Source organism: Balaenoptera ricei, chromosome 8 (assembly GCF_028023285.1).
Source record: "Balaenoptera ricei isolate mBalRic1 chromosome 8, mBalRic1.hap2, whole genome shotgun sequence".
Lineage (NCBI taxonomy): Eukaryota > Metazoa > Chordata > Mammalia > Artiodactyla > Balaenopteridae > Balaenoptera > Balaenoptera ricei.
In genome coordinates this window covers 103467221-103494203 of record NC_082646.1, presented here as the reverse complement: position 1 = coordinate 103494203, position 26983 = coordinate 103467221, and the positions used below count along the sequence as shown (strand labels likewise).

Genomic DNA, 26983 nt, shown 5'->3' with positions numbered 1-26983 from the left:
GCTTTTTTTTTCTCATAAAAGTGAAAACCCTCTTCAGATTTCTTTCACTTAGTGAAAACAGGTACTAATGTAGGTCTTTTGTAAAAGTGAACTAATGTAAAGTGAATTTTTTTTTAAAGCGGGGGCTACCTGTAGATTCATGTAACCTCTGATGCAATCAAGATACAGAACTATTCCACTACCACAAAGATGTCCCTCATGCTACTCCTTTGTATTCACACCCACCCCTACCATCCTTAAGCCCTGGCAATCAGTAATCTGTTTTCCATGTCTCCATGTTTTTCATTCGAGAATATTTATACAGTTGACCCTTGAACAACATGGGCGATTGGTTTCAGGACCCACCAGGGACACCAAAATCCATGGATGCTCAAGTCCCACAGTCAACTCTCTGTATCCGAGGCTCTGTATTCATGAATTCAACCAACCACAGATCATGTAGTACTGTAGTGTTTATTGAATAAAATCTTTGTATAAGTGGACCCATGCAGTTCAAACCTGTGTTGTTCAAGGGTCAACAGTATAAGTGGAATTATACAGTATGTGACCTTTTTGAGATTGGCTTTCACTCAGAATAATGTTCTTGAGGTCCATTCAAGTTATTATATTTGTTAATGATATTTTGTTAAGAATTTTTTGGCATTCTTATTCATGAGGGATATAGTCTGTAGTTTTCTTTGTACTGCTTTTTTTATTGTTTTGCCATCAGGATGATGGGAAGTGCTTTTGCCTCTCCTATTTTCAGGAAAAGATTATGTAGAATTGGCATTAATTTTTCTTAAAATATTCCATAGAAACCACATAGGCTTGGAACATTTTTTGAAGGCAGTTTTAAATTATAAATTAGATTTGAAAAATAGTTATAGGAATATTCAAATGATCTACTTCATTTTAGTGAGTTGTGGTAGCTTGCACTTTTCAAGGAATTGGTCCATTTCAAGTAAGTTGTCAAATTTATGCATATAGAGTCGTTTGTAGTGTTCCCTTACCATCCTTTTGATGTCTGCAACCTCTATAGTGATATCTCGTTTCATACCTTATGTTAGTAATGTGTTTCTTCTCTTTGTGAGTCTTCCTAAAGTTTTGTCAATTTCATCAATCTTTTCAAGAATCCGTTTCTTTTGGGGGGGGGGTTTCATTTTTCTGAATTCCTTTTATTTTTTTGCTTCCTTCTGCTTGCTTTGGGTTCATTTTACTTTTTTGTTTGTTTGTTTTTTGAGCTCAGAGGTTAGATTGATTTAAGACATTTCCTATTTTATAATGTAAATATTAAATGCTATAAATTTCGCTGTTCTAGCTGTATTACAATAAATTTGGTACGTTGCATTTGCATTATCATGTAGTTCAAAATATTTTTAAAAATTCCCCTTGAGATGTCCTCTTTAACCTAGGGATTATTTAGAATTATGTTGTTTAATTTCCATCTTTTCTTCTGAAAAGTCACCACAATCTTGACTTCCAATAGGTATTTTGTTGGTTTTGATCTTTAAACAAATTGAATCCTAAAGTATGTAATACTTTGTGCTTGATGTTTTTGCTCAACATTAAATTTATTTAATGAAATTATTCTACCATTGATGAGCATTGGGATTTGGAATTTTAGATTTTTTTTTTCCAGCTGGGGTTTGGAATACTGATTCTGTGACTATTCTATGAATATTCTTGTCTTTTGTTGAACATATGTACTAATATATACTAATTTTTATGCTTCAAACCTAGGAATGAGGCTTCCATATTGGATATTCTCAAACTGGTATCCAAAGTGGTTTAAGCAATTTATATATTTCTACCAGCAAGGGGTATGTAAGTTACAGGTTCTCCACATGATTCCAAAGAGTTGGTATTATCACTGTGGAATTTTTTGCCATTCAGGTGGGTGAGTAGTGTTATGTTTTACTCATATCTTCTATACTCTTACTGATTTTTGTCTGCTTGTTCCATCAATTATTGAGAAAAGTTGCTAAAAATTTTCCGGTATAATCATGGATGATCTATTACTTATTTTAGTTCTTTCAACTTTTGCTTTATGGATTTTAATATTATTCACATACAGAATAATATAGAATTATATCTTCTTAACAGATTGACACTTCTGATGAAATTTCCTTTTCATCTCCAGAATTTTTCTTGCTTTAATATTTTCTCTAATACTACTTTGTTTACCTCTGTTCTGTTTCTTTTCTTGCCTTTCTTGACTTCTTCTGGATTTCTCACGTATTTTTATTTCATTTTAATGGACTATTAGGTTGTTATACAGTCTTTTATTATTCTTTCAGTGTTTACCTTAGAGGTTACAATGTGCAACCTCAATTTATTAAGAGCTGTTGTAAATTAGTTCTTTACTGCTTTATAGACAAGGCAAAGACCCTAGAACACTCTAACTACATTTATCACCTGTCTTGTGCTATTTTCAGTCTTTAAAAAATATATTTTAGTATGCCAGGAAATGATTATGTTGTCACTATATTTACTCAGACATTTATCCTTTAAAAATTTTATTTTTCCTTCCTTTGCTGCTTCTTCAAGTTCTCATCTGAGATGATTTCTATTTTGTCTGAAGAACACTTACTAAAAATTTAATTCAACGCTGAAGACTTTTGGCTTTTATTGGTTTTGGTTAACAAGTCAGCCACCATTCTTCTTATCGTTGTTCTTTGAAGGTAAAATGTCTTTTTTCCTTGTCTACTTTTAAGACTTTTCTCTTTGTGGTTAGTTTTATGCAGTTTTACTATTATGTACTTAGATGTGGGTTCCTTTATATTTACTTAGCTTAGGATTGTAACCGTTCTTGAATCTATAATTCGTCATTTTAAAAAATAAACTTGGGAAAATTCCAAGATATAATCTCTTTAAACATCACTTATTTTCTCTTATCTCTACTCTCCTTCTGAACTTCCAAATACATGGTATTGGAACTTTTCACCAGTATCATGTCTCTTACCCTGTCCACTCCCCACATTGCATTTTCCAACATTTTATAAATGCTTCAGTCTGATTTTTCCTTTTGCTCTTTCTTCCAGATTACCAATCTCTTATCAGTTATGTCTAATTGCTGTTACATTCATACATTTAGACATTAATTTCAGTTGTTGTGCTATTTCTCATTTCCATTTGATTCATTTTTAGAATTTTCATTTCTCTGCTGAAATCTTGTCATTTAAAATTTTATAATTCTGTTATTGGATCCATTTTGGGCCTGTATTTTTTTCTTGGATTTCAGTTAATTCTTGTTTTACTTTGATTGGATTCCAGACATTGTGTATGAAAAAACTGTGTATAACTTGATGCTCTGGATAATGCTATCTTCCTCTTGAAATGATTTGTATTTGCTTTGGTAGAATGTTAAATCTGGGGAAGCTCACTTTAATACAATCTGTAACTGAGCTGAGCATCAGTCTATGAGAGGGATGGCTCATTTTTGCTCATCTTTACTGTTAGGGTACAGCTCTAATAAGGATTGTAACAGGAAGTCCTGGGTGTCTATGAGCTTCTTGTCCTCTGGTGGGCACGAGCTCCAATGACTATCTTCACAGTTCTTTAAGAATACTGGAAGCTCTTACCCTCTTAACGTCTCATCTGCTGTTTGTGATTCAGAAAATGCATCTGGGGGAAAAGCTATGCTAAAAGTCTGGATCATCTCTTGGTTTCAACTCTGGAATCTTGGTTCCTTAAATCCCAGCTCCCTTAAATCCTAGATTTCCAATACCTTCAAACAGCTGATGTTTTAAAATTTTGGCTTGCTTCTGTTGTGTTCTTTGTAGGAGGCTTGGGCTGCAAGAACTTAGTTTTTAACTGCTGGAAACGGAAACCCTATTTCCATATTTTAAATAACCATCAAAATCAATCTCTTTCTATTTAGCTAACCTTTCTCCAACCTCCAATTATGTATTTTCAACTGCCTAACAGACATGTCTACTTTAATATCTCATAGTTATCTCAAACTCAACTTATTCTGAATGGAATTTATCACTTTATTCAATCCTGTTGTATCTTCTACATTTTGTATCACTGCAGGTGTCACCCAATCGAGAAATGGGGGGGTCATTTTAGATTCTTTGTTTTTCCCTTCATATCTTATGTTTAATCAGTCAACAAAACTAAAGCTTACCCTTTTTTCACTGCTTGTCTGAGTCACTGCAGTAGTTATCCATTACTCTCACACACACTCTAGTTGTTCTTATCAATTTCATCCTTTCTAATGCATTTCCCTCTATTTAATACTTTTTTGAGCATAAATCCAAGCTTATCATTTCCCTCCTTAAAAGCTCTTCAGGGGAGGACTTCCCTGGTGGTGCTGTGGTTAAGAGTCTGCCTGCCAGTGCAGGGGACATGGGTTCTAGCCGTGGTCTGGGAAGATCCCACATGCCACGGAGCAACTAAGCCCGTGTGCCACAACTACTGAGCCTGCGCTCTAGAGCCCACGAGCCACAACTACTGAAGCCCACGTGCCTAGAGCCCATGCTCACAACAAGAGAAGCCACTGCAATGAGAAGCCTATGCACCACAATGAAGAGTAGCCCCTGCTCACTGCAACTAGAGAAAGCCTGCGCACAGCAACGAAGACCCAACACAGCCAAAAATTAATTAATTAATTAATTAATTATTTTTAAAAAAGCTCTTCAGTGGTTTCCCCGTCTGCGAGGTATAGGTCAACACTTTAGTCATCGTCTTTGATGATTTGACTCTATCATCTGGTCTCTTCCTACTTCTCCAACTTTCACTCTTAACCTATTCCTCCCTGTTATTATGTTTTAATGATATATATTTATTTTAACTACTGGAATATACTATGATCTTTTTCACATTTCTGTTTTTGCATGAGCTAATCTTTCTATTTCAAATATCCGCCCACCTTGCAATCTGCTTGGTAAACTATGATTAATCCCCTGCTCAGAGGCCACATTCTTCATAAAACTTTATTCCTTCTTATTTCCCAATAGAAGGCTCATTATCTTTTCTGCGCTACTTTTTTCATACTTCTGTTAATACATGTATCACACTGCAGTACTGATTTGTTACCTGTTTGTTTCCTCCCTTAAAATAAAAACTCTTTGTGATGAAGCACCTTATTACTTTTTGATACGCCAAAGTTTAATATATTCATTGGCACACTGTAGACAATTAATGTATGTTAGCTAAGCTTAACATTCTTAGAACCACAAGAACTTAATTTGTATTATTAGATAACAATTGATGAAACCTCTTGAGAGACAAGGCAGAAAACGAACAAATAAAAAACAGCAGCACATTTAAAAGAGAGCTACACATATTCACTGGCATGATTCATATTGCTGAGCAAGGCTTTCTGAAGTTCTTTTCCATATACGAAGAAAGGATGAATCTGAATTCACAACAGATCCTTGGGAAATTTTCCTTAGTATGGAACAGCAGCCTGTTTGCTTTGAAAAGCAACTGAACAGGTGATCCAAGCAATGAGAAGAAATAAGAAGGAGGAATGAAAGGGAAGAAAGAACAGCAGAGACTTTCAGGGCAGAAAGGAACTTTAATGAGGAAAGGAGCAGTCAATGAAGGGACTGAATTGGATGACTTCTAATTCATACTTTGCTCAGGTAGCTAGCTAGCTCAGGTAGAAGAACTCAGACTGAAATGTACTCTTTACTTGTAGAGGCATAAATTATTTAAAATTCTCCTGAGAATTATACAATATCATGCTCTAAGTCTGTGTAGCTTGTACTCTAGAGACAGTCGCAAATCTTTATGGTCTCTTACAAAAGCTCCATTAGGAAGAGTTGACAGCTATTCAGAGTACCGGGAAAATAAATTCTTCCTTGTAATAATATCATATTTAATTAGGGAAAAGCTTTCCAATTGGAGCCTACAAAAATATGTGTGAAGAATTTTCTGAAATACTGAAAAGAAAAATTCAACTTGTTTTGTATTTTCTTTTGCACAAAATCTGTGGACTTTGTAGCAGCTTTGTTACACAGATATATCATCAGGCCCACATCAGGTAACAGCACCAGGAAAATTCTCACATTTCTAAGGTTTTTAAAAAGCACTCTCAGCTTCCTCTGTAACAGTTGTATGATCATCTTCATTTTTGCAACACTGAAAAAAAAATTAACTTCTTATAAATCACATTATGATTCCTAAAATCATACATGTAGTACTTAGTTTTTTAAAAATATAAGCAATACTGATGTTTATAGAATAAAATGTTAAAGTGCCATTTGTCCTCTTTCTGTTCCATCTCTACCTCAACCCACTCTTTTACCTGCTATTGAACCACTTGTAACTTTTGGTATACTCCCAGACTTTTAAAATAAAATATTTATGGTCTTCTGTAACATGAACAGATGCCGGCACCCCAAAAGTCACCTTGTCATGACATTCCCAATTATTACCCATTCCTTCCCTTGAAAGTAATGCCGTTTTGACTTTTAGGTAATCAATCCTGTCTTTCCTTTCTAATTTTACCAACAGCTTCCATCCCTCCCTAAACATTATAGTTTAGCTTTAGTTTTGCCTGATTTCAAACTTCCTATGAATGGAATAAAAAAGTATGCATTCTTTTGAATTTGCCTTTCAATATTCAACATTATACATATGAGACTGACCTATGCTGTTAAGTGTAGTTATTGCTTATTTTAATTTCTATGTAGAATTTTATTCTCAATATATTCACCTCTCACTGAATACATTTCCACTTTGGGACCATTATGAATAATACTGATATATATGTTTATTTTTTTCCCTGGAAGTATATCTTTTTTTTTTTTTTTTTGCTGGTGAATCGTGCTTTAATATCAATAGAAGGTGAACACAGGAGAGTGACAGCAGGCGGGGACAGCGGTGGGGAAGTCGTGATGGAGGCCACCTCCTGCCATGCGGGCCATTCCCTGGAAGTATATCTTGCTACATGTATACACACATTTCTGTTGGGTATATAATCAGGACTGAAATTACTGATAGGGTATGCACATCTTAACCTTCAGTAAATAATGCCCCAAAGATTTTCAAAGTTGTTGCAGTAATTTATATGCCAATTAGGAGTGTGTGAGAAATTTCTTTTATCCATAGTCATTACCATCACTTAGAACTGTACTTTGAAATTTAGTCATTGTTAGGTACTTAACATCTCATTGTAGTTTTATTTTAATGTTATTTTTGAAATGGCTGGATTTATGTCTGATATTTTGCTATTTTCTGTATGTCTCATGTCTTTTATGTTCCTCCTTGTTTTTTTAAAAATTAAATACTTTCTGTGTATTATCTTTGTTAATTTTATTTTACTATAATTTTGGGAATTTTCTTAGTCCTTGGTCAGGGATTACAATATGCATTTAAACTTATCACAATCTGCTTCAGATGAATGCTAATTTAATTCCAGTAAAATATAGAAACTTTGTTGACATGTAGCTGTATTCCTTCCCCTTCCTTTGTGCCTTTGTAATCTTTGTGTATGTCTTTATTTCACCTTCATTTTTGAAGGATAGTTTTAAAGGATATAGAATTCATGCTTGACTGTTTTTTTCCTCCAGCACTTTAACATGCCATCCTACTACCTTTAGGCCTCCATTGTTTCTGATGAGTCAGCTATTATTGTGGTGACACTGCACACGAAGTCATTTTTCTCCTGCCGCTTTCAAGATTTTCTTTTGTCTGTTTGGCTCTGAGGCATCTAGGAGTGAGTCTTTTTGTGTTTATTCTAACTGGAGCTCACTGAGCTTCTTAGATGGATAGAATACAATTTTTCTTCAAATTTGGGAAATTTTTGCCCATTATTTCTTCAAGTTTTTTTCTTGCCCCCCCCCCATCTTCTGGTATTCTCATTATGCATATGTTGGTGCACTAGATGGTGTCCCCCAAATCTCAGAGGCTCTGCTCATTTTTGTTTTCTGTTCTTCAGACTGGATGATCTATATTGGTCTATCCTGTTTGCTGATTTTGCCTTCTGTCAGCTCAGATTTGCTCTTGAGGTCCTCTAGTGGGTTTTTCATTTCAGTAACTGTATTTTTAAATTCCAGAATTTCCATTTGGTGTTCTTAAATAATTTTGCTCTCTTTTATTGATAATCTTATTTATTAAAAGATTAACAGCTTCACTGAGGCATAATTGATATACAAAGAACTGCATATATTTCATGTGCACTATTTGATATATACAAACACAGTGATACCATTGCCACAATCAAGGTAGTAGACATTGATACTCTTACTTGATGAGTCATTGCATCATCCATTAATTCTTTAAACATGTTTTCCTTTAATTCTTTGAAGTCTTTCTTTGTGAAGTCCAACATTTGTTCTCCCGTCCCCTCAAAAAAACTGTATCTATTGATGACTTTTTTTTTCAAGTGTATGGGACACTACTGCCTGTTCTTCACATGTCAAATGTTGTTGTTGTTGTTGTTGAAAAATTAATATTTTAGATAACATATTTTAGTGACTTTGGATTCTGATTGCCTCAGCTTCCCTCTGGAGTGGTTGTTATTGCTTTCCTTTGTGACTTGCCTGTACTAATTCTAGTGGAGTCTGTGTCCCTTGCAGTATGTGGCCTCTGATATATCTGTTTACTTTTTTCTAGTTTTTAATTATTGTTTTTATTTTTAACCCTGGTCTCCTAGGGTTCTCCCCTGGGTCAGAATAAGTGGTCAGCCAATGACTGCTTAGAGCTCATGCTTAAACACCTTGTTATGGGCTGAACTGTGTTCCCCTCAAGTTCATGTTAAAGTCCTAACCCCCAGTGCCTCAGAATGTGACTATATTTGGAGATAGGGTCTTTAAAGCAGTAATGAAGTCATAATGAAGTCATCAAGGTGGGCTATAATCCAATATGATTGATGTCCTTATAAGAAGAGGGGATTAGGACACAGACACATACAGAGGGAAGACCATGTGATGACACAGAGAGAAGAAAGTCATCCAAGAGCCAAGGAAAGAGGCCTCTGAAGAAACCAACACTTGCCAACACCTTGATCTTAGAATTATTCCAGCTTCCAGAATTGTGAGAAAATAAGTTTCTGTTGTTTAAACCATCCAGTCTGTGGTAATTTGTTATGGCAGCCCCAGCAAAGTAATATACACCTTAAGCTAATAAGACTACCACACTTTGTCAATGAATCAGTATAGCTTAAGGAAGGTATTCAAAGTTTAGGCCATTTGTAAATCTGTCACAGCTTTTACTTTGTGTTTGCAAGGCCTCTTATTCAGCCAGGAGTGAGAGCTTACTAGGGCCCTCTCCAGCCTCCTTAGTGCATGCATAGTCTCACCCAAATTTGTAATATTCCAAGCCACAAGGGATAAATAGGATACTATCAAGGCCCACTATGGTTATATTTGTCTCAGAATCTCCCTGCTAAGTTTCTGGCTGGTTGCCAATTTCTTGCCTCAACAAGTATTGTAATCTTAGTTAGGCTAGGTGTTATATTGGCTTTTCCAGATTGTTTGCAATGGAGATCACTATTATTTTAATACCCCTGGTCATAAAACTTTCTTTGCTCTGCTCCAAATAAAATAAGCCCTCTCCAGCAGTGAGGCTGCTGGTCCTCACAGTCTGACTCACCCAGGTAAACCTCTGCAAAAACGAACCTGGGGCTGAGGGGGCAAGTTGGAAGGAATTAGAGCCGCTCCAAGCTAAAATGTCACAGACATCCACTGTTCTTACCCAAGGTTCAGTAACTTTTCTTAAACAAACACTTCTCAATTTGTTATATGCTTTGGTAAATTTCCAGAATCTTTAAAAGGTCGTTTATTGACAATTTTGTCCAGTTTTATAATTTCTTTTTAGGGAAATCTGCCATATCCTCACCTAACAATTCTGGAAGCCCCACCATTCCCTTTTCTTAGAAAATTGTGTTTCATGTAGTCTCATAGTTACTTATGCACTTCAGTTAGTCTCTGATCAGAGGGTCTTCCCTTACCATCCTATGTAAAATAATCTTTGCCTTACCTCCTTACTGTGTTTTGTTTTACTCTATAACACTTTTCCACTTCCTGAAGTAATTATATATTTGTTTGTTTATTGTCTTTCTCTCCCATTGGAGTGCAGGCTCCTTGATGGTTGGGATGTTGTTTTGTTAATCGTTGCAACCTGAGTGCCTATTACACTGCCTAGTAAATAATAGGCCCTCCATAAGTATTTGTGAAAGAATGAATGAGTGTTAGATATCTAGTTTTTTTTAAGGTTGAGAGGAAACGTCTCATCAACTTTTGTGGGATTGTGAATTAATACAGCATTTTGGGATGTTATTAAACTTGCAATTACACTTCTAGGAAGCAACCACCTACAGAAATACTAGTCTTGTATGCAAAGATATATGTAGTGGGATGTTCACTGCATCAATGTTTATAACTTAAACTGGAAAAAAGTTAAATATGCAGCAGCAATAAAGGAATGTTAAAATAAATACTAAGGAAAACTATGATGCTATTAAAAGGCATTGTTTACATATGCTTACAATGGAAAGATGTTTATGATAGCTGAGAATAAAAGCATGTAACAAAATAAGATGATCACACAATTAGTAAGAAAGAAAAGTGTGTGTATGTGTGTGCATGCCTTTTTGTATAGATTTTGGTATGTGAGCATGATGGGGACTATATTTAGAGGAGAATAACATTTTACTCTACAATTTTTTTACATTTTAATATTCAGTTTCACATATTACTTTTGTAATTTTATAAACAAAAAAGAAAAAATTAAAAAAGTGAATATTATCACATATTCTATTAGTTCCAAACATATTGTATCAGAACACTTCATCTCCTCCTAGAGTATGCTTACTAGAAATCTACATCTCTAGATTTGCCAGAGGGTTACATCAAAACTTACCAAACCAACATAGCCGAAGATCGTGTATGTGAAAGCAATACACAATTCCAAGGGGTAGAAGCCCAGTAAAACACATGAAATTTCTCTCCCAAATTTCTGAAACCAGAAAATAGGGAGACATCTTGCATCATCTTTTGTAAAAATTAGAACAATTTCTTTATTGAAGTATAGTTAATTTACAATGTTGTGTTAGTTTCAGGTATACAGCACAGTGCTTCAGTTATATATGCATATATGTGTATGTATGTGTATGTATATATATATATATATATATATATATATATATATATATATATTCTTTTCCAGATTCTTTTCCCTTATAGGTTATTACAGAATATTGAGTACAGTTACCCATGCTACACAGTAGGTCCTTGTTGGTTATCTATTTTATATTTAGTAGTGTGTATACATCAATCCCAAACTCCTAATTTATCCTTCACCCCCTCCCTTTCCCCTTTGGTACCATAAGTTTGTTTTCTATGTCTGTGAGTCTATTTCTGTTTTGTAAATAAGTTCATTTGCATCTAGTGAGATGATCGTACAGTTTTTACTCTTTAATTTGTTAATGTATCACACTGATTGATTTGTGGATATTGAAAAATCCTTGTATCCTTGGGATAAATCCCACTTGATCATGGTGTATGATCCTTTTAATGTATTGTTGGATTCAGTTTGCTAGTATTTTGTTCAGGATTTTTGCGTCTATGTTCATCAGTAATATTGGCCTGTAATTTTCTTTTTTTGGGTGCTATCTTTGTCTGCTTTTGGTATCAGGGTGATCATGGCCTCAAAGAGTGAGTTTGGAAGTGTTCCTTCCTCTGCAATTTTTTGGAATAGTTCCAGAGAATTAGGTGTTAACTTTTCTCCAAATGTTTCATAGAATTCACGTGTGAAGCCATATGGTCTTGGACTTTTTGTTTATCAGAAGCTTTAAAATCACAAATTAATTTCAGTGCTTGTAATTGGTCTGTTCATATTTTCTATGTCTTCTTGGTTCAGTCTTGGGAGATTGTACCTTTCTAAGAATTTGCCCATTTCTTCTTGGTTGTCCATTTTATTGGCATATAGTTGCCTGTAGTAGTCTCTTATGGGCCTTTGTATGTCTGTGGTGTCAGTTGTAACTTCTCCAATTTTCTTTTTAATTTTATTGATTTGGGCCCTCTCCTCTTTTTTCTTGTGTCTGGCTAAAGGTTTATCAATTTTGTTTATCTTTTCAAAGAATCAGCTTTTCATTTCATTGATCTTTTCTATGGTTTTCTTAGTCTCTATTTCATTTATTTCTGCTCTAATGTTTATGATTTCTTTCCTTCTACTAACTTTGGGTTTTGTTTGTTCTTCTTTCTCTAGTTGCTTTAGGCATAAGGTTAGTTGTTTGAGATTTTTCTTGTTTCCTGAGGTAAGCTTGTATCACTATAAACTTTCCTCTAAGAACTGCTTTTGCTGTGTCCTATAGGTTTTTTGGATCGTCATGTTTTTGTTTTCATTTGTCTCTAGGATTTTTTTTTTATTTCCTCTCATTTCTTCAGTGATCTGTTGGTTTAGTAGCATATTGTTTAGCCTCCACATTTTTGTTTTTTGCAGTTTTTTTCTTGTAGTTTATTTCTAAACTCATAGCCTTGTGGTTAGAGAAGATGGTTGATATGATTTCAATTTTCTTAAGTTTACCAAGGTTTGCTTTGTGGCCCAGCATGTGATCTCTCCTGGAGAATGTTCCATGTGCACTTGAAAATAATGTGTATTCTCCTGCTTTTGGATGGAATGCTCTATAAATATCAGTTAAGTCTGTCTGGACTAATGTGTCATTTAATGTTAATGTGTCTGGCCTGTTTCCTTATTGGTTTTCTGTCTGGATGATCTGTCCATTGATGTAAGTGGGGTGTTAAAGTCCCCCACTATTATTGTGCTACTGTCAATTTTTCCTTTTATATCTGCTAACATTTGCCTTATATATACTGAGGTGCTCCTATGTTGGGTGCATGTATATTTACAATTGTTGTATCTTCTTCTCGGATTGATCCCTGGATCATTATGTAGTGTCCTTCTTTGTTCCTTGTAACTATCTTTATTATAAGTCTATTTTGTCTGATATAAGTATTGCTACTCCAGCTTTCTTTTGATTTCCATTTGCATAGAATCCCTTTTTCCATACCCTCACTTTCAGTCTGTATGTGTCTCTAGATCTGAAGTGGGTCTCTTGTAGACAACATGTATACAGGTCTTGTTTTTGTATCCATTCACCCAGTCTATGTCTTTTGGTTGGACCACTTAATCTGCTTACATTTAAGGTAATTATTGATATGTTTGTTCTTACTGCAATTTTGTTAATTGCTTTGGATTTGTTTTTGTAGGTCTTTTTTTGTTTTGTTTCTTTTGTTCTCTTCTTTAGCATTATGTTTGGATTCCTTTTTCTTTTTTGTGTGTATATGTATTACACATTTTTGGTATAGCAGTCTATGTATATATCCACATGGTTGTTTTAAATTGCTCACCTCTTAATTTCCAGTGCATTTAAAATATCCTCTATTTGTACTTTCCTTCTCTCACAATTACTAGTTTTGATATCGTATTTGTGTGTGGATGATTTCCTACCTTTACTGTATTTTTGCCTTTACCAGTGAGCTTTCCCATTTTGTAATTTTCTTGTTTCTAGTTGTGGCCTTTTCTTTTCTGCCTAGACAAATTCCTTTAGCATTTGTTGTAAAACATGTTTGGTGGTGCTGAATTCTTTTAGCTTCTGCTTGTCTGTAAAGCTTTTGATTTATCCATCAAATCTGAACAAGAGCCTTGCTGGGTAGGGTATTCCTTGTTGTAGGTTTTCCCCTTTCATCACTTTAAATATATCATGCCACTCCCTTCTGTCCTGCTGAGTTTCTGCTGAAAAATCAGCTGATAGCTTTATGGGGATTCCCTTGTATGTTATTTGTTGCTTTTCCCCTGTTGCTTTTAACATTTTCTCTTATCTTTACTTTTTATCAATTCGATTACTATGTGTCTTGGCATGTTCCTCCTTGGGACTCTCTGTGCTTCCTGGACTTGGGTGACTGTTTCCCTTCCCATTTTAGGGAAGTTTTCAGCTATTATCTTTTCAAATATTTTCTCAGGCCCTTTCTCTTTCTCTTTTCCTTCTGGGACCCCTATAATGCAAATGTTGGTGCATTTGATGTTGTCCCAGAGGTCTCTTAAACTGTCATTTCTTTTCATTCTTTTTTCTTTATTCTTTTCTATGGCAGTGATGTCCACCAACCACTCTGTCTTCCAGCTCACTGAACCATTCTTTTGCCTCATTTATTCTGCTTTTGATTCCTTCTGTTTTTCATTTCAGTTATTATATTCTTCAACTCTGTTTCGTTGTTCTTTATATATTCTCTTTGTTAAAAACTTCTTGTAACTTTTCCCTCTGTACATCCATTCTTTTCCTGAGTTCTTAGATCATATTTACAATCATTATTCTGAACTACTTCTTGTGTAGATTGCTTATCTCCAATTCACTTAGTCGTTCTGGGGTTTTATCTTGTTTCATCCTCTGGAACACACTCCTTTGCCGTCTCATTTTGTTTAAATTTCTATTTGTATTTTTATGTACATGGTAGGTTAGTTACATTTATCGACCTTGGAGAAGTGGCCCTCTGTAGGGGATGCCCTATGTATCCCAGCAGTACACACCTCTCTCATCATCCAAGGGCCAGGGACCAGCTGGTCCCAGCGTAGTTTCTGATCTGTGTTTGTGGAGTCATTTCTGCAGGCTGCAGAATCATAGTTTTCTTGCTTCTGGTGTCTGCCACCTAGTGGGTTAAGCTGGTTTAGAGGCTTGTAGAGGCTTCCTGGCAGGAGGGGCCAGTGCCTGCCCACTGGTGGTGGAGCTGGGTCTTGGCCCTCTGGTGGGCAGTACTGTGTCAAGGGGCATGTCTAGAAGTGGCTGTAGGCTCAGAATGTCTTTAGGCAGCCTGCCTGCAGATGGGCGGGGCTGTGTCCCCCGCCTAGTTACTTGTTTGGCCTGAGGCATGCCTGCACTGGAGCCTACAGGCTGTTCAGTGGGGCCAGGACTTGGTGCTAATGACCAAAGGAATATGTTGCCTTGAGGAGCATTCATGCAGATGAATACTCCCTGATATGTCTGCCACCCACTTTTATGACCCCAGAGTGAGCCACAGACACTCCCTGCTTACCCAGGAGACCCTCTAAGACCAGCAGGGAAGTCTGGCCCAGGCTCCTATGAAGTCACTGCTTTTGCCCTGGGTCCTGGTGTGTCCGAGGCCTTGTGTGTGCCCTCCAAGAGTGGAGTCTCTGTTTTCCTTAGTCCTGTGGAGCTCCTGCAATCAAGCCCCACTGGCCTTGAAAGCCAAATGCTCTGGGGGCTCCTCCTCCTGATGCCAGACCCCGAGGCTGGGGAGCCTGATGTGGGGCTTAGAGCTCTCACTGCTGTGGGAGAACTTCTGTGATATACTTATTTTCCAGTCTGTGGGCCACCCGCCTGGGAGGTATGGGATTTGACTATATCACGAGTGCGCCCCTCCTGCTGTCTCGTTGTGGTTTCTTCTTATGTCTTTTGATGTAGAATATCTTTTTTGGTAGGTTCCAGTCTTTTTTATCGACGGGTGTTCAGCAGTTAGTTGTGGTTCTGGTGTGCTTATGAGAGGAGGTGAACTCAAGTTTTCTATTCTGCCATCTTGTCTCCTCCAAGTTTAAGATTTTAAGATACCTAAAAGATCTTGGAAACTGTCTTTAAGATGTGTAGGGATGGTAGAGGTCTGTAGTGAGGTCCAGTCTTGAGCCAAGTCACAGCACCAAGAAAAGTGCCCAGTCCTTATGCGGTTCTCTCAGCTAAGATCCTAGGCAAACCTGAAGAAGCAGAGAGGAAGCACATGGAGACTGGCCCTCTGCCCAGATTGTGGAAAAGCTCAGAGGGCACACTGACCTCACTTGCATTATTTTCTTTAGTAAGTGCAGATATGGTCATGGAAGGAGCTCCTAATATGAGAGTCAAGGAAAAGAAGGGAAACAGAAGAATAAATAAGCCTCTTTCACCATTTGATTTCCCTAGGCATTCCTACGCCTGTGCTTTCTGCTTCACTTTCCTAGCTTTCATTCCCCCAATTCATTATCTACAGCTGTAATTCTTGATCTTCATCACTCAGCAGTCTTGTCTCAATTCTTGCAACTCTTCATTCTCATTCTCTTCACTAGAGTCTCTGGCACAGCTCACTATCCAAACTCTTCAGTCAACAAGATTTGGCTATTCTGTCTCCAATGATAAGAGGGCCACCAAGAGATTTTATCAAGCAATTCTCATCATTAAAACAGCTATTATTAATTACAAGCTTACTTAAATTTACATGTGTAAAAATCTCACACAGAAATTGCTATAGTATCAGATGGAAGAATGAATAAATTCAAAATGAGAAACATTTCACTTGGAAGTATAAGGTGATTGTGATTTCTGGGATAAATAAAGCAGATCCCTTTTGTTGCTATTGGAAAGGTATTTTCAACTACATATGAGGATGATGATTTGGTACTAAGCCTGAAAATAAATGTAGTTTCTGTGATGGCTGTGTTAAGACAAGAATGATATTCTGACCCAGAAAGAATAACATCATAATTCTCTCTCCTTCAATTCCTTCATCTTCCCCCCTTTTTCTGTTGGGTTTATTTAATACCTTTGATATGCAAGAAATTATTAGGTGGTAGAGATTAGATGGTAAGAATGAAATGACAAAAAATTCCTGATTTCTCAGTTTATATTCAAGTAGAAAATATAGAAAGATAATATAAGGTAACATATGATAAGGTTAAAGATGTCAAAATGGATAAGAACTTGATCAACAATTATATGGGACAGGAGACTCACCTTAAGCCATTCATATCTAGGAAGGCTTTGTAAAGAGGTAGGACCTTTGAAATAAAGACTAAGAAAAATGAAGGAGGAAAGCAATATTCTAGGTAGCTTTAGTTTACTTGTTTCTTTGTAACCTATTTTGTTTCAGAAAGAATTTAATAACATAAATTAAGAGTGTGACAATATAATTAAGAAATGGAGACATTAAAAAACCCAATAATAAAGCTAAATTATATATCACATGACCTACAGTTTGGTAATGTGAGCAAAAAACCGAATGCCAGAATGAACATAACATTTTTTGAGAAAATGATAAAGCAAGTTTAATTCAGATAAAGTGTTCATTCATGATGATATTAACAGGAAGATAAAGAAAAGACTGTAGGGGGTTTGAAATGGCAAAGTAAAGAATTCTCATTTAATTTTATTGACAGAAACATAATCATAGCATTTTAGCTGGGAAGTACTTGTGACCTCTTAGTTGGCAAGACTGTAAAAAGTAATTTTGCCCACACTCCATAATTTATGTGTGTTAGTGTTATTCTCAAACTCTTCCCCTGAAAGTGGCAAGTTATGTGCCAGAGAAGTTCAAATAGGAAAAGAACAGAAAAAGTGACTGAGTTCTCAACACATAACTTAAGCCTCTGAATCCAGCTTAAGTCAGTTAAGTGTCCTTTTTTGGGAAGTCAATTTGGGCTGTATTTCTTGTCACAATCAAAAGATCACTAATTAATAAAAATGTAAGTAAATGATAAACAGTACTTGGTAATTGGGAAGACAGTGAAAAGATAAGGGTTTGAGGATTACATCAAGGTTTTGAGCCTAGGACACTGAAATAAGGGAGTCTTGCAGTACAGTACCTTTGAGGAGGTAAACATTTTCCATTGTATATACGTTGAGTTTGAGATGATGACGATAGAAGCATATCCAAGTAGAAAAGTCATTAGAACACTAGAACAACATGCTTGGAGTTTGGGAGAGACAGAGCAGTTAACTAATAGATATGTGATAGCATCTTCTCCGTTTACACATAAAGAAACTAAAGAACGGGGAAGTTAAGAAACTTGTCCAAGGGTCACACAGTTAGTGAATATGAAAGGTAGTATCTGAATAAAGGCAGTCTAGCTCTGGATTTATTGTATGAGAAGTATTTTTCAGAGGCATGAACTTTTGGAGATAGGTGAACCTACCTGAGAACACTGATAACTTGATGAGTTTGTGGATTTAGCCAAGCTACTTGTTTATGTTAGAAAGCTGGCATATGAAAAATCTTGCAAAATATTGGTTGCCTTAGAAAATGTAGGTATATAATTCTATAAGGCCTCTAGGAAAAGACAGTATATAAGTTCATTTTGTGTAACTAATTACAGCAAACGAAGCTGAAACTTGTGTTTGGGAGATTGTGAAACTGATCATTAGTACTGAGTTCATGTCAGACAAATACAATGTACAATGGTTTGTAATACTGTTTGCAAAGGTTAAGTCTTGGCAATTATGCCATATTATCTTAAACTAAGATTATAAGCTTATGAGTAAGAGTGGTAAGCTAAAATAACTTGCAACAATTCTATACTTACTAATTCCACCCCTCCCTATCTCTGTCCCTGAAATAAGAATTGAAGGTACCTAGATTGGATTTCCAGGGCAAATGAAAAATTTTCTTACAATTTACAGGGAAAATCTGATGCATGCTTATTTAAATCAATACATCATTCATGACAGACAATCTATTCGGAGGTATTACTGCATCTTCTCTCATCATCTTATTGTCTTCTAGGCTTTTGTTCTCCATGTTTGGATTCCTTCATCTGATGGTCCCCTTTATAATATACTGCAGGTATGGAGAGAGGGTATATAGCGGAGGAGAAGGAAGTTTATCCCTCATCTAGAATGAGCCTTCTACTCAGAATTATTTTGAATTAAAATTTCCAAATTGTTATTTGTTTTGTTCTGTTGTTCAGTAACAAAGAGGAGCTCCACTCCAATCCGTTCTCATTTTAAATGGAAGATTTTTATAATTATTGTTAAAGTCTTTTGCAGCACTAATATTCTGTTATTTGGAATTTACAACATTTTTAAATTAATTAATTAATTAATTTATTTATTTATTTATGGCTGTGTTGGGTCTTCGTTTCTGTGCGAGGGCTTTCTCTAGTTGTGGCAAGTGGGGGCCACTCTTCATCGCGGTGCGCGGGCCTCTCATTATCGCAGCCTCTCTTGTTGCGGAGCACAGGCTCCAGATGCTCAGGCTCAGTAATTGTGGCTCACGGGCCTAGTTGCTCCGCGGCATGTGGGATCTTCCCAGACCAGGGCTCGAACCCGTGTCCCCTGCATTGGCAGGCAGATTCTCAACCACTGTGCCACCAGGGAAGCCCTGTTATTTGGAATTTAAAGCCAACAAAACTGAAATAAATCTACTGTAATATCAGTAAAGATATTCACATTTACTGGAGAACGTTACTATCTTAAAAAGAGATATAGTTATTTTTCTGGTACAAAGTATGTGACTGGATGTTTAATTAAATGGAAGCAAGGCAGATTCATGCATATTTGGCATTTGAGGACTTAAAGCAAAATTCATGTGAGACACAAAAATAGGCTATATATGAAAATATCTATGTTAAACCAGAAATGTGTAGCTGTATACAATTCCAACTACTATATGCATCAATAGCAGAATTCTTTTGTTGATTTTGGGGAATGGTTTTAACGTCTAGGATTATACTTTTCTTTCATTAAGAGAATCATCCTAATGTGTGTATATATATATATGTATACATACACATGTATGTATATATATATCCTACTATATATATAACTTATCACTGAAGTCTTCAAATTTTTTACTTTATTTTAATTGGGTATGTCAAGATTTCAAACATCCTATTAATATTTACAAAAAAAATGTTAGAGCTATTTTTGAATTAAAACTTTCAATCAAGAGCTTACTACTAAATCAGAGAATTTCATGGGGGCCAATAAAAGCCTTATTTTACCTCTTCAGGCTTCAAAATCTCTGAAAAGAATAATTTTGAAATTAAGATGTTCCTATAGAATTGGTCACTTACCGCTTGTCCATAATTCCTATATGACACAGACTCAAAAGAAGACAACTCCATTACTGTTAGAACCACTGCAATAACTGCAACAATTATGCATAAGATGTTCATGATCATAGTACATGTAAGCTGAAAAGAAGATATAGGATTATTATACTCAGAATAAACAATCTGGTTAAACAGTTTGTATTGCTGAAAAAAAAAATCTAGTTAAAACTTTGATCTAGTTTCTGAAGCTTTAGAAGGGTTGGTATATTTGCCATTAGAGTAAAACCTTTTTCTATTTTATAAGAAACCCAGTTAATTTGGAGGAAACATTGAAATATCATCACACCAATAAGCATCAATCTTCCATTTGGGCTCAAAAATATTATATTTTACAATCTTCTGAGTCAGTTGGAAGAAAGGGTTATAATATATGATTTGAACAAAAGGAGTTCCACTGTAAAAAGAAAAAAAAGATGAAAAATGACTGCTTGCAGAAACAGGCCAAATAGGATTCAATGAATTTTAACCCTGGGTTTTCATTCTCTAGGGAAATCCTTCAATATCTTTGGATATTAGTTTTTTATCTGTACAACTATGAGAGCAGACTAATTAATTTCTAAGGTATCTTTTAGCTCTAAGATTCTAAGATTTTTTTCCTTCCCAATATCTTTCCACCTCTACTATATATGGATCTTTATTCTGAACAGATTTTCTATTTTGTTGCAAGGTACAACTGTGTTCCCAAGTTGGAGTTAGGAAAATGAAGTTTTACAGCAGAATTATGTCTATATATAAAGGCATTAGGTCCTATTAAATATTTTTCTAACGGTAAAATTCACACAATGTTAAAAGAAAGTAGAACACCAAACCAAAGAAAACTCCACACTTAAACTTAGAAACCTTTATATAATATGATTGTAACTAATATAGCATGTTTGTCTACATTAAATTATATGCTCCTAGATTTTCAATTAATTCCTTCATTTATTTTACAGGTAGGGTAGATTCCTTCATTTTTTAATGCCCACTGTCTTTTCACTAAAACCTACTTAGCTTTGTGACAAGCGATTTCTAGGGTACCATAAACATTTTAACTTACCAGGCGTGGAGATGGATGCCTTGCTACTCTTATTATGGAGACTCCTGAAATGATAAACTGGATATAAAAACAGATATTTATAAATGCTCATTGATAATGCTCATCAACTTAAAAAATATTTTTAACAACTCGTTCTTCTAAGTCAATTATTTTTAGAATATTAAGAGTAAAAAAATATAAAGAAGTTTCAGTGGAAGAGGTGAGGACAAGTTTATTATCATATAGTAATGAAGATAACAGTATGGTCACTAATAACAGAAACATATAGGGGACAGTGGGCATAATTCAGACAGAGGGTTGTGGAATATGCCAAAGATGACTTAAGCAGTCCTGAATCAGGGACCAAGTTTGCTTAAATCTGCGCATGCTTTCTGAACTCATTCGATTCTTACTTCTAATGCTATACTTCCTATTGAGATGCTGTCACTGATTATAATTACTGTGTATGAATCCAGATGTAAAAAAGTAGTCCATGAATCTATTCCAGATTGTGTTTGTACAAAATACATCTCTTAACTGAGACTGTAGCCATTATTAGCGTAACAGCTGCTATTCATGTTTTTGCGTTTGTTTTGTTAAAAAGAGGTTCCATTATTTCATACCAGGCTACTTTGTCTATTTCCCAGAAGTGTAAAACTATGTCATATTGTTTGAATGTGGGCTGCACAATCCCTGTGAAATATTCCTTTTGCCTTATCTGTTTTAGTGGTTTTGACAAAGATCTAAGTCAAAGGCTAATTTGTGGAAAAATAGCATTCATACTATACACCATATACAGGAAGGCCAAACTTGAAGCTTACTAATTACTCAAGGATAACTTAAGTCTACACACTCAGCACTTCATTCTGTAGCAAAAGTGAGATTTCTAAGAAGGTACACAGTGAAGGTAAGAACTAGTTCAGAATACAAAGTGAAAATACCTTGTGAATTTTAAACTAGTGCTAACTAGATTACCAAACCACGTGCTTTACAAAATGCCTTTCAAAGTTTATGAACTAAATGAGAAATTTTGCACTGGATTATATTTAATTGAAATTTTAGACAATTTAATCTAGAAGCTAGCCATGATATTTTTATAACATGAATGATTGAAAACATTGAAGGACAGGAATCATTTATCTGGATTTTATCTGCAAATTTACTATTTTTCTCCTATTATTTTCCAAGGCAATGCTTTGACACCTATAAGCCAATGTACAAAGGCAGTGGCTCTCCTAGAGGCCACTGCTTCCTTTATAACCCACTCAAATGGTGGCCCTCTTATCTCCTACTGCCCTTATATCACCGGTTCTAAGCATGGGTAAGTGGTCTCCTTGCTCCTTATTGTTACTTCCAACCATTCTTTCTCTTCCAGCTTTGAATCAGATGTTATCAGATTCTATCACCCACTACCCCTTCTGGTTGAAGTCATCTACTGGCCCCTTGGTCACTCTTCTATTTCTAGGTGATTTTAATTCTTTTCTAACCTTTTCTCTCACACCTCTTAATCCTTGGTAATTTCAGAGTATACTTATATGATCTTTCTTATAACCTGGGCTTGTAGTTCTTTGAATTTCTCTCCTCTAATCCTTTGACTCTAACTTATCTCAGTCACTCACTCCCATGTTCATTCTCTTGTACTTATTTCTGTCAATAGGTGCAACACCTTCCGAATCTCAATTTTAATTATCTCACTCTGTCCACCACCTCCCATCTTTCTAGCTCATAACCTGCAGTACTGCAACTCTAACAATCCTTTGACCCCATCTGGAGCTATAATCTGAGCCCCTTACTTCTCTGTTATATTCTTTCCTTCACCAGCTTCAATCCCATGGTCAGCTATTAAAAACGTTCATTTTTATACACTCTCAACTCCTTTGCACCTTTCTTGTTTGATCACAGTTGTATGGTTAAACCAAAATCTTGATTAAATGCAGTTGTCCTTCTTACTACATGCCTGTGTCCATCAGCTGAACATGGCCTGAGAAAGATGTACATAACCATCTTGACCCATCTCACTAGACAATCATGTTTTAAAAGCTTAAGTGAGTCCTTAATGCTGCATGAAAGTCATACTACTTTTCCACAATCCATATACTCTCTCTCACTTTTCCTAGATGACTATTTCCTACTCTCTTCTCTCTCCTCAAACAACCAATCCATTCGCCATTCACACTCTCAGATCATGATCCTGCTTCCTAAATTACTGAGATATTTGAGGTCATCAGAAGAAAAGTTCCACAAGCTCCCAACACCCGACTACCTACCTATAAAATTTGTCCTTTCTCTCTGGTCCTCTACCTTCCCTCCTGTTACCTGCCTGGACACTATTTACATTAAAGGTGGATAATTTTTTGTTGGGGGCTGTCCTGTGCATTAGAGGATGTTTAGCTGCATCCTTGGCCTCTGCTTACTGGATGTACACCCACAGCTGTGAAAACCAAAAATGTCATCACCAAATGTCCTCTGAGGGGAAAAATCAACTCTAGTTGAGAACCACTGCTAGAGATGAACTGTCCATACTCCTAGCTATTTGTGTATTAAAATGCTTCATTTCTTGCCTACCCAAGTCCATGATTCTAATAATCCCTCCCTCCCCTCATTTATCTCATATATCATCAATTTTATCTCCTCTGGTTCAGTCCCTTCAGCAAAAGACATGAAACAACCTACTGAAACAAATAAGCAAATCCCGCCCTGACCCAAGCTTCCCTCAACTACTACCTCATGCCTCTATAGCACATTACACCAAAGCCCTTAAAGGAGTTGTCTGTATTTGCTGTCTCTAATTCCTCTCCTCTCATTATTTTTTATTTTTTAATTTTATTTCATTTTTTAAGTTTTTGGCCTCCCCCACAGCATGTGGGATCTTAGCTCCCCGAACAGGGATCGAACCCACGCCTCCTGCATTGGAAGGCAGAGTCTTAACCACTGGACCGCTGGGTCTCTCTCATTATTTTTTAAACCAATTCCAATCAGGCTTTTGCCCCACCTTCTGATGAAACTATTTGTCATGCTTACTATTGGCCTCCATATTGCTAAATCCAATGGTCGATTCTCAGCCCTTGTCTTATTTGACAACATAACACAATTTAATATAGTTGATCTTTCCCTATTTCTTTGTTCACTTGGCTTTCAGGATGTCACACTCCCCAGACTTTCCTACTACCTTATGGCTGTAAGAAACCACAGAAGAGTGCAGGTGATGACAAATTTAGAAAATTTGTGAGTATAGACTCATTGTGTGAGGAACCTAAGGTAAAGACCCTAAATGTGAAAATTAACCATGCTAATGGAGATTATGCTTAAGATTCTGTCTTTCACATATCTAAGGACAATCCAACCTATGGTTGTCATTGTGTATTCACTCCTATATCTACATCTCTTGTAATAGTACTGGTAAATTAAAGGTGCTTAAAAAATACTTGTTGAAAAAAGAAATCTGATTTTGAATAAATTACCAACATGGGATTTAGTTACTTAGCTCTCCTGAAAATTTTGTTTAGAAACTGTTCCTTATGTTCCACTAGTGGCATGAATATTATTTACTGAATGATTAAATCATATAAATATATTCTACTTACAATAATTCCCCATAAAGAACATCCTGTTTTGTAAGTTATAGGTTCATATGTCCCAAAGACTCCTTTAATTTGTCCTTTATACAAAATCAATAGGAGATACCACATGAAAACACTAAAGATGCCAATCATAATCTGGATAGCCTATGAGAAGAGAATGCTATTAGTACCAAAACCATGTAATTTATAACATAATTCCAAAAAGTGCTGACTATGAGAAACATTCAACATTTTTACAAAAGATGAAAGTAAAATAGAAATGCACTTAACCATGAAATTTCTGGATTGGTTAGTCCAAAAAGAGGGCCCTTACCAGGAAGTACTGAGGTTTACCAAATAGGAATGAGTCATACCTGGAGCATCAGACTGTTCAATAGTAATTCTGGTGAATTCTCCCATAGAAAAGTTGACAATCTGACTCTACTACTGGCTGTCCCCCCTACCTAACAAGTAATGACGTGACAGGAGAATACTGAGGTTACTTCTTTTCCTTCAAGGCACATTTGGTATGGATCTTTTTTCACAAGCATGCTGAGGTGGGGTAGAGTCAACACAGAGATACAAAGAATACCCAAAGTAGACTTACTTGCACAAGGTCTTCCTATTGGTAGGGGATAATTATTACTCAACTTTAATTTGTAAAAAGACAATTATAATCCCAGTAAATATGTACCAGTAAATTTCTGAATTTATATGTAAACTGGTATTTCAACTATGAATCACATTTTTAATTACTCTTTAAAAATTTCAGAGGATACATTATCTTCACTTTCATAAACTTTAACAGGAAGCTATTTAACATTTTAACTTTAATGGTTCCAGTTCTTTGTAAAGCAAGTGATCTATGAAACACATAAATGCAATTGGCTCATATTAAAGATATGTTTTAGAGAAATTTTTTTTCATAGAAAACCCACTTTTTGGGGGTAACAAACTTACGCATTTAGATTCAGATTTTAAGGTTTCCTCTGAATCAAATTTGGAAGAATGAAATTATTTTCAAAGGTTCTTTGGATCTGACTGGGAGAAAATCCTTTACTAGATCTCAAAATCCTTGACAGCCTGGACTTTAGTTGTCCACTGTTGTCACCAGCCTCTAACATGGCGCCCAGCATACAGCAGGCACCCAGTAAATACCTCTTGAACAAGCACATCAGTATCAAGAACATTAATTCCACATGACTTTCTGTTAACTATAAAAGGAGTGAGTGGGCTTGAGAAATAGTGCCTACTTTTATATGGATTGCAGCTTTTCTATATGAAACTATGAAATACCTAAGAAGCCAAATCTTGTAAAGGGCTCTTACAAGAAAGCAAGGCTGCTAGTATCTGGAGAAGGACAAAATGACTTTTCTCATTTAAAAAGTATTCTTAACCTAGAGCCAATGAACGGGTTCTAGGAGGTCATATGCTTCCCTTTCCACACACATAAGTGAGTGCAAAGGATTATGATATGTATATGAGTCTGGGGAAAAGATTCAGAAGTTTCTTCCTATGCCCAAAGAAGTCTGTGACTTGAAAGAGGTTAAGAATCTCTGCTGAACAAGTCAGGTAGGAGACTTAGACAACTGGTCTACACAGTAGCCAAATTCAAAGGAGACGTTCACATCCAGTGGGAAAAATTTTTTTCCCCTTCAGAAGTGATCTTTGAAATTCCTTGGTGTTTATTAAGAGAGCTAGATAAACTCTGTTTATACTTTAATAGAAAAGACAAATTAATAATAGTCCTACTGCATAGATACCAATATAGTAATTAAAAAGATCAGCAATACATCTCTCTCACAGTTAAAAAAATCTGTTTTTCTTTTATTACTTTTTTGATTTATCCATTACTCTGTGTGTATTGATTTAGTCAGTACACATATCTAAGCACATATCTGTTTATAAAGGGCAATGAGATCAAATTTGTAGAAGGCTATCAATATTTTTTTAAAAACCCAAAAACTTTTACCCTTTTGACTTAACCAAATCTGCCGCCCTCCAGATTCAAGAATATTCCTTATTAAATGTTCTTACATGCAGGAATATATTGAAGTCTTACTTACCCCTAAAACAAGAGAATCTGCTGTAGAGACTTTTGAACAACACGCACATAGAGCCATACTACCAGCATTTCCTCTAGATGATTATGTCTCTAATCTTTGGCGATATCTTTATTAGCAAACGTCTACAAAACAGTACAAAACACATATACACACTTTGCTCAAAAGAAAGTACTTAAGTTCATTTCTTTTCTTATGGTTTTGCAACCACCTCCCCAAACTCTGAAGCAATCGCTTTTCCACGGCTTACTTGTTAGAGGCAATTTGTATCCACCTGTTCTGAATAACAGTCTCCATAACGGAAAAGCCTCCCTCTATGACTAAAAAATATCAGTACATTACAGATATTTTCTCTGAGTAGTGAACAGTGTCTCTGGATGATAAAGTATAAAGAACACCTAAGGAATAGTGTTAGAGGATTTTCAGTAAAGCTGTTCACAGTTCATTTGCAGTTCACAATCAATTCAGTGTAACTCATAATGCCATGTGTGCATTTTTAAAACCAAATTCTTGGACTTAAACTCATCATGGGCTTGTGATTTTTTTTCTGACACATACTTGCTACCTAGTTCGTCTTTCTATAAGATGAACTTTTTCCTCCATGA

General features: G+C 35.7%; 1 protein-coding gene across 1 annotated transcript in view; it reads right to left on the bottom strand.

The window, feature by feature from the left end:
* The window catches only part of MS4A13 (membrane spanning 4-domains A13), a 37752-nt gene extending 11314 nt beyond the window's left edge, over nt 1–26438 (bottom strand). Inside the window, exons 1-5 of the mRNA XM_059929963.1 lie at nt 26382–26438; nt 24340–24480; nt 20777–20833; nt 19699–19818; nt 10795–10890 (exon numbers count right to left, since the gene is read on the bottom strand). Coding sequence (XP_059785946.1) covers nt 10795–10890; nt 19699–19818; nt 20777–20833; nt 24340–24480; nt 26382–26438 — 471 coding nt within the window. The remainder of the gene's footprint in view (nt 1–10794; nt 10891–19698; nt 19819–20776; nt 20834–24339; nt 24481–26381) is intronic.
* Between the last annotated feature and the right edge of the window lie 545 nt (nt 26439–26983).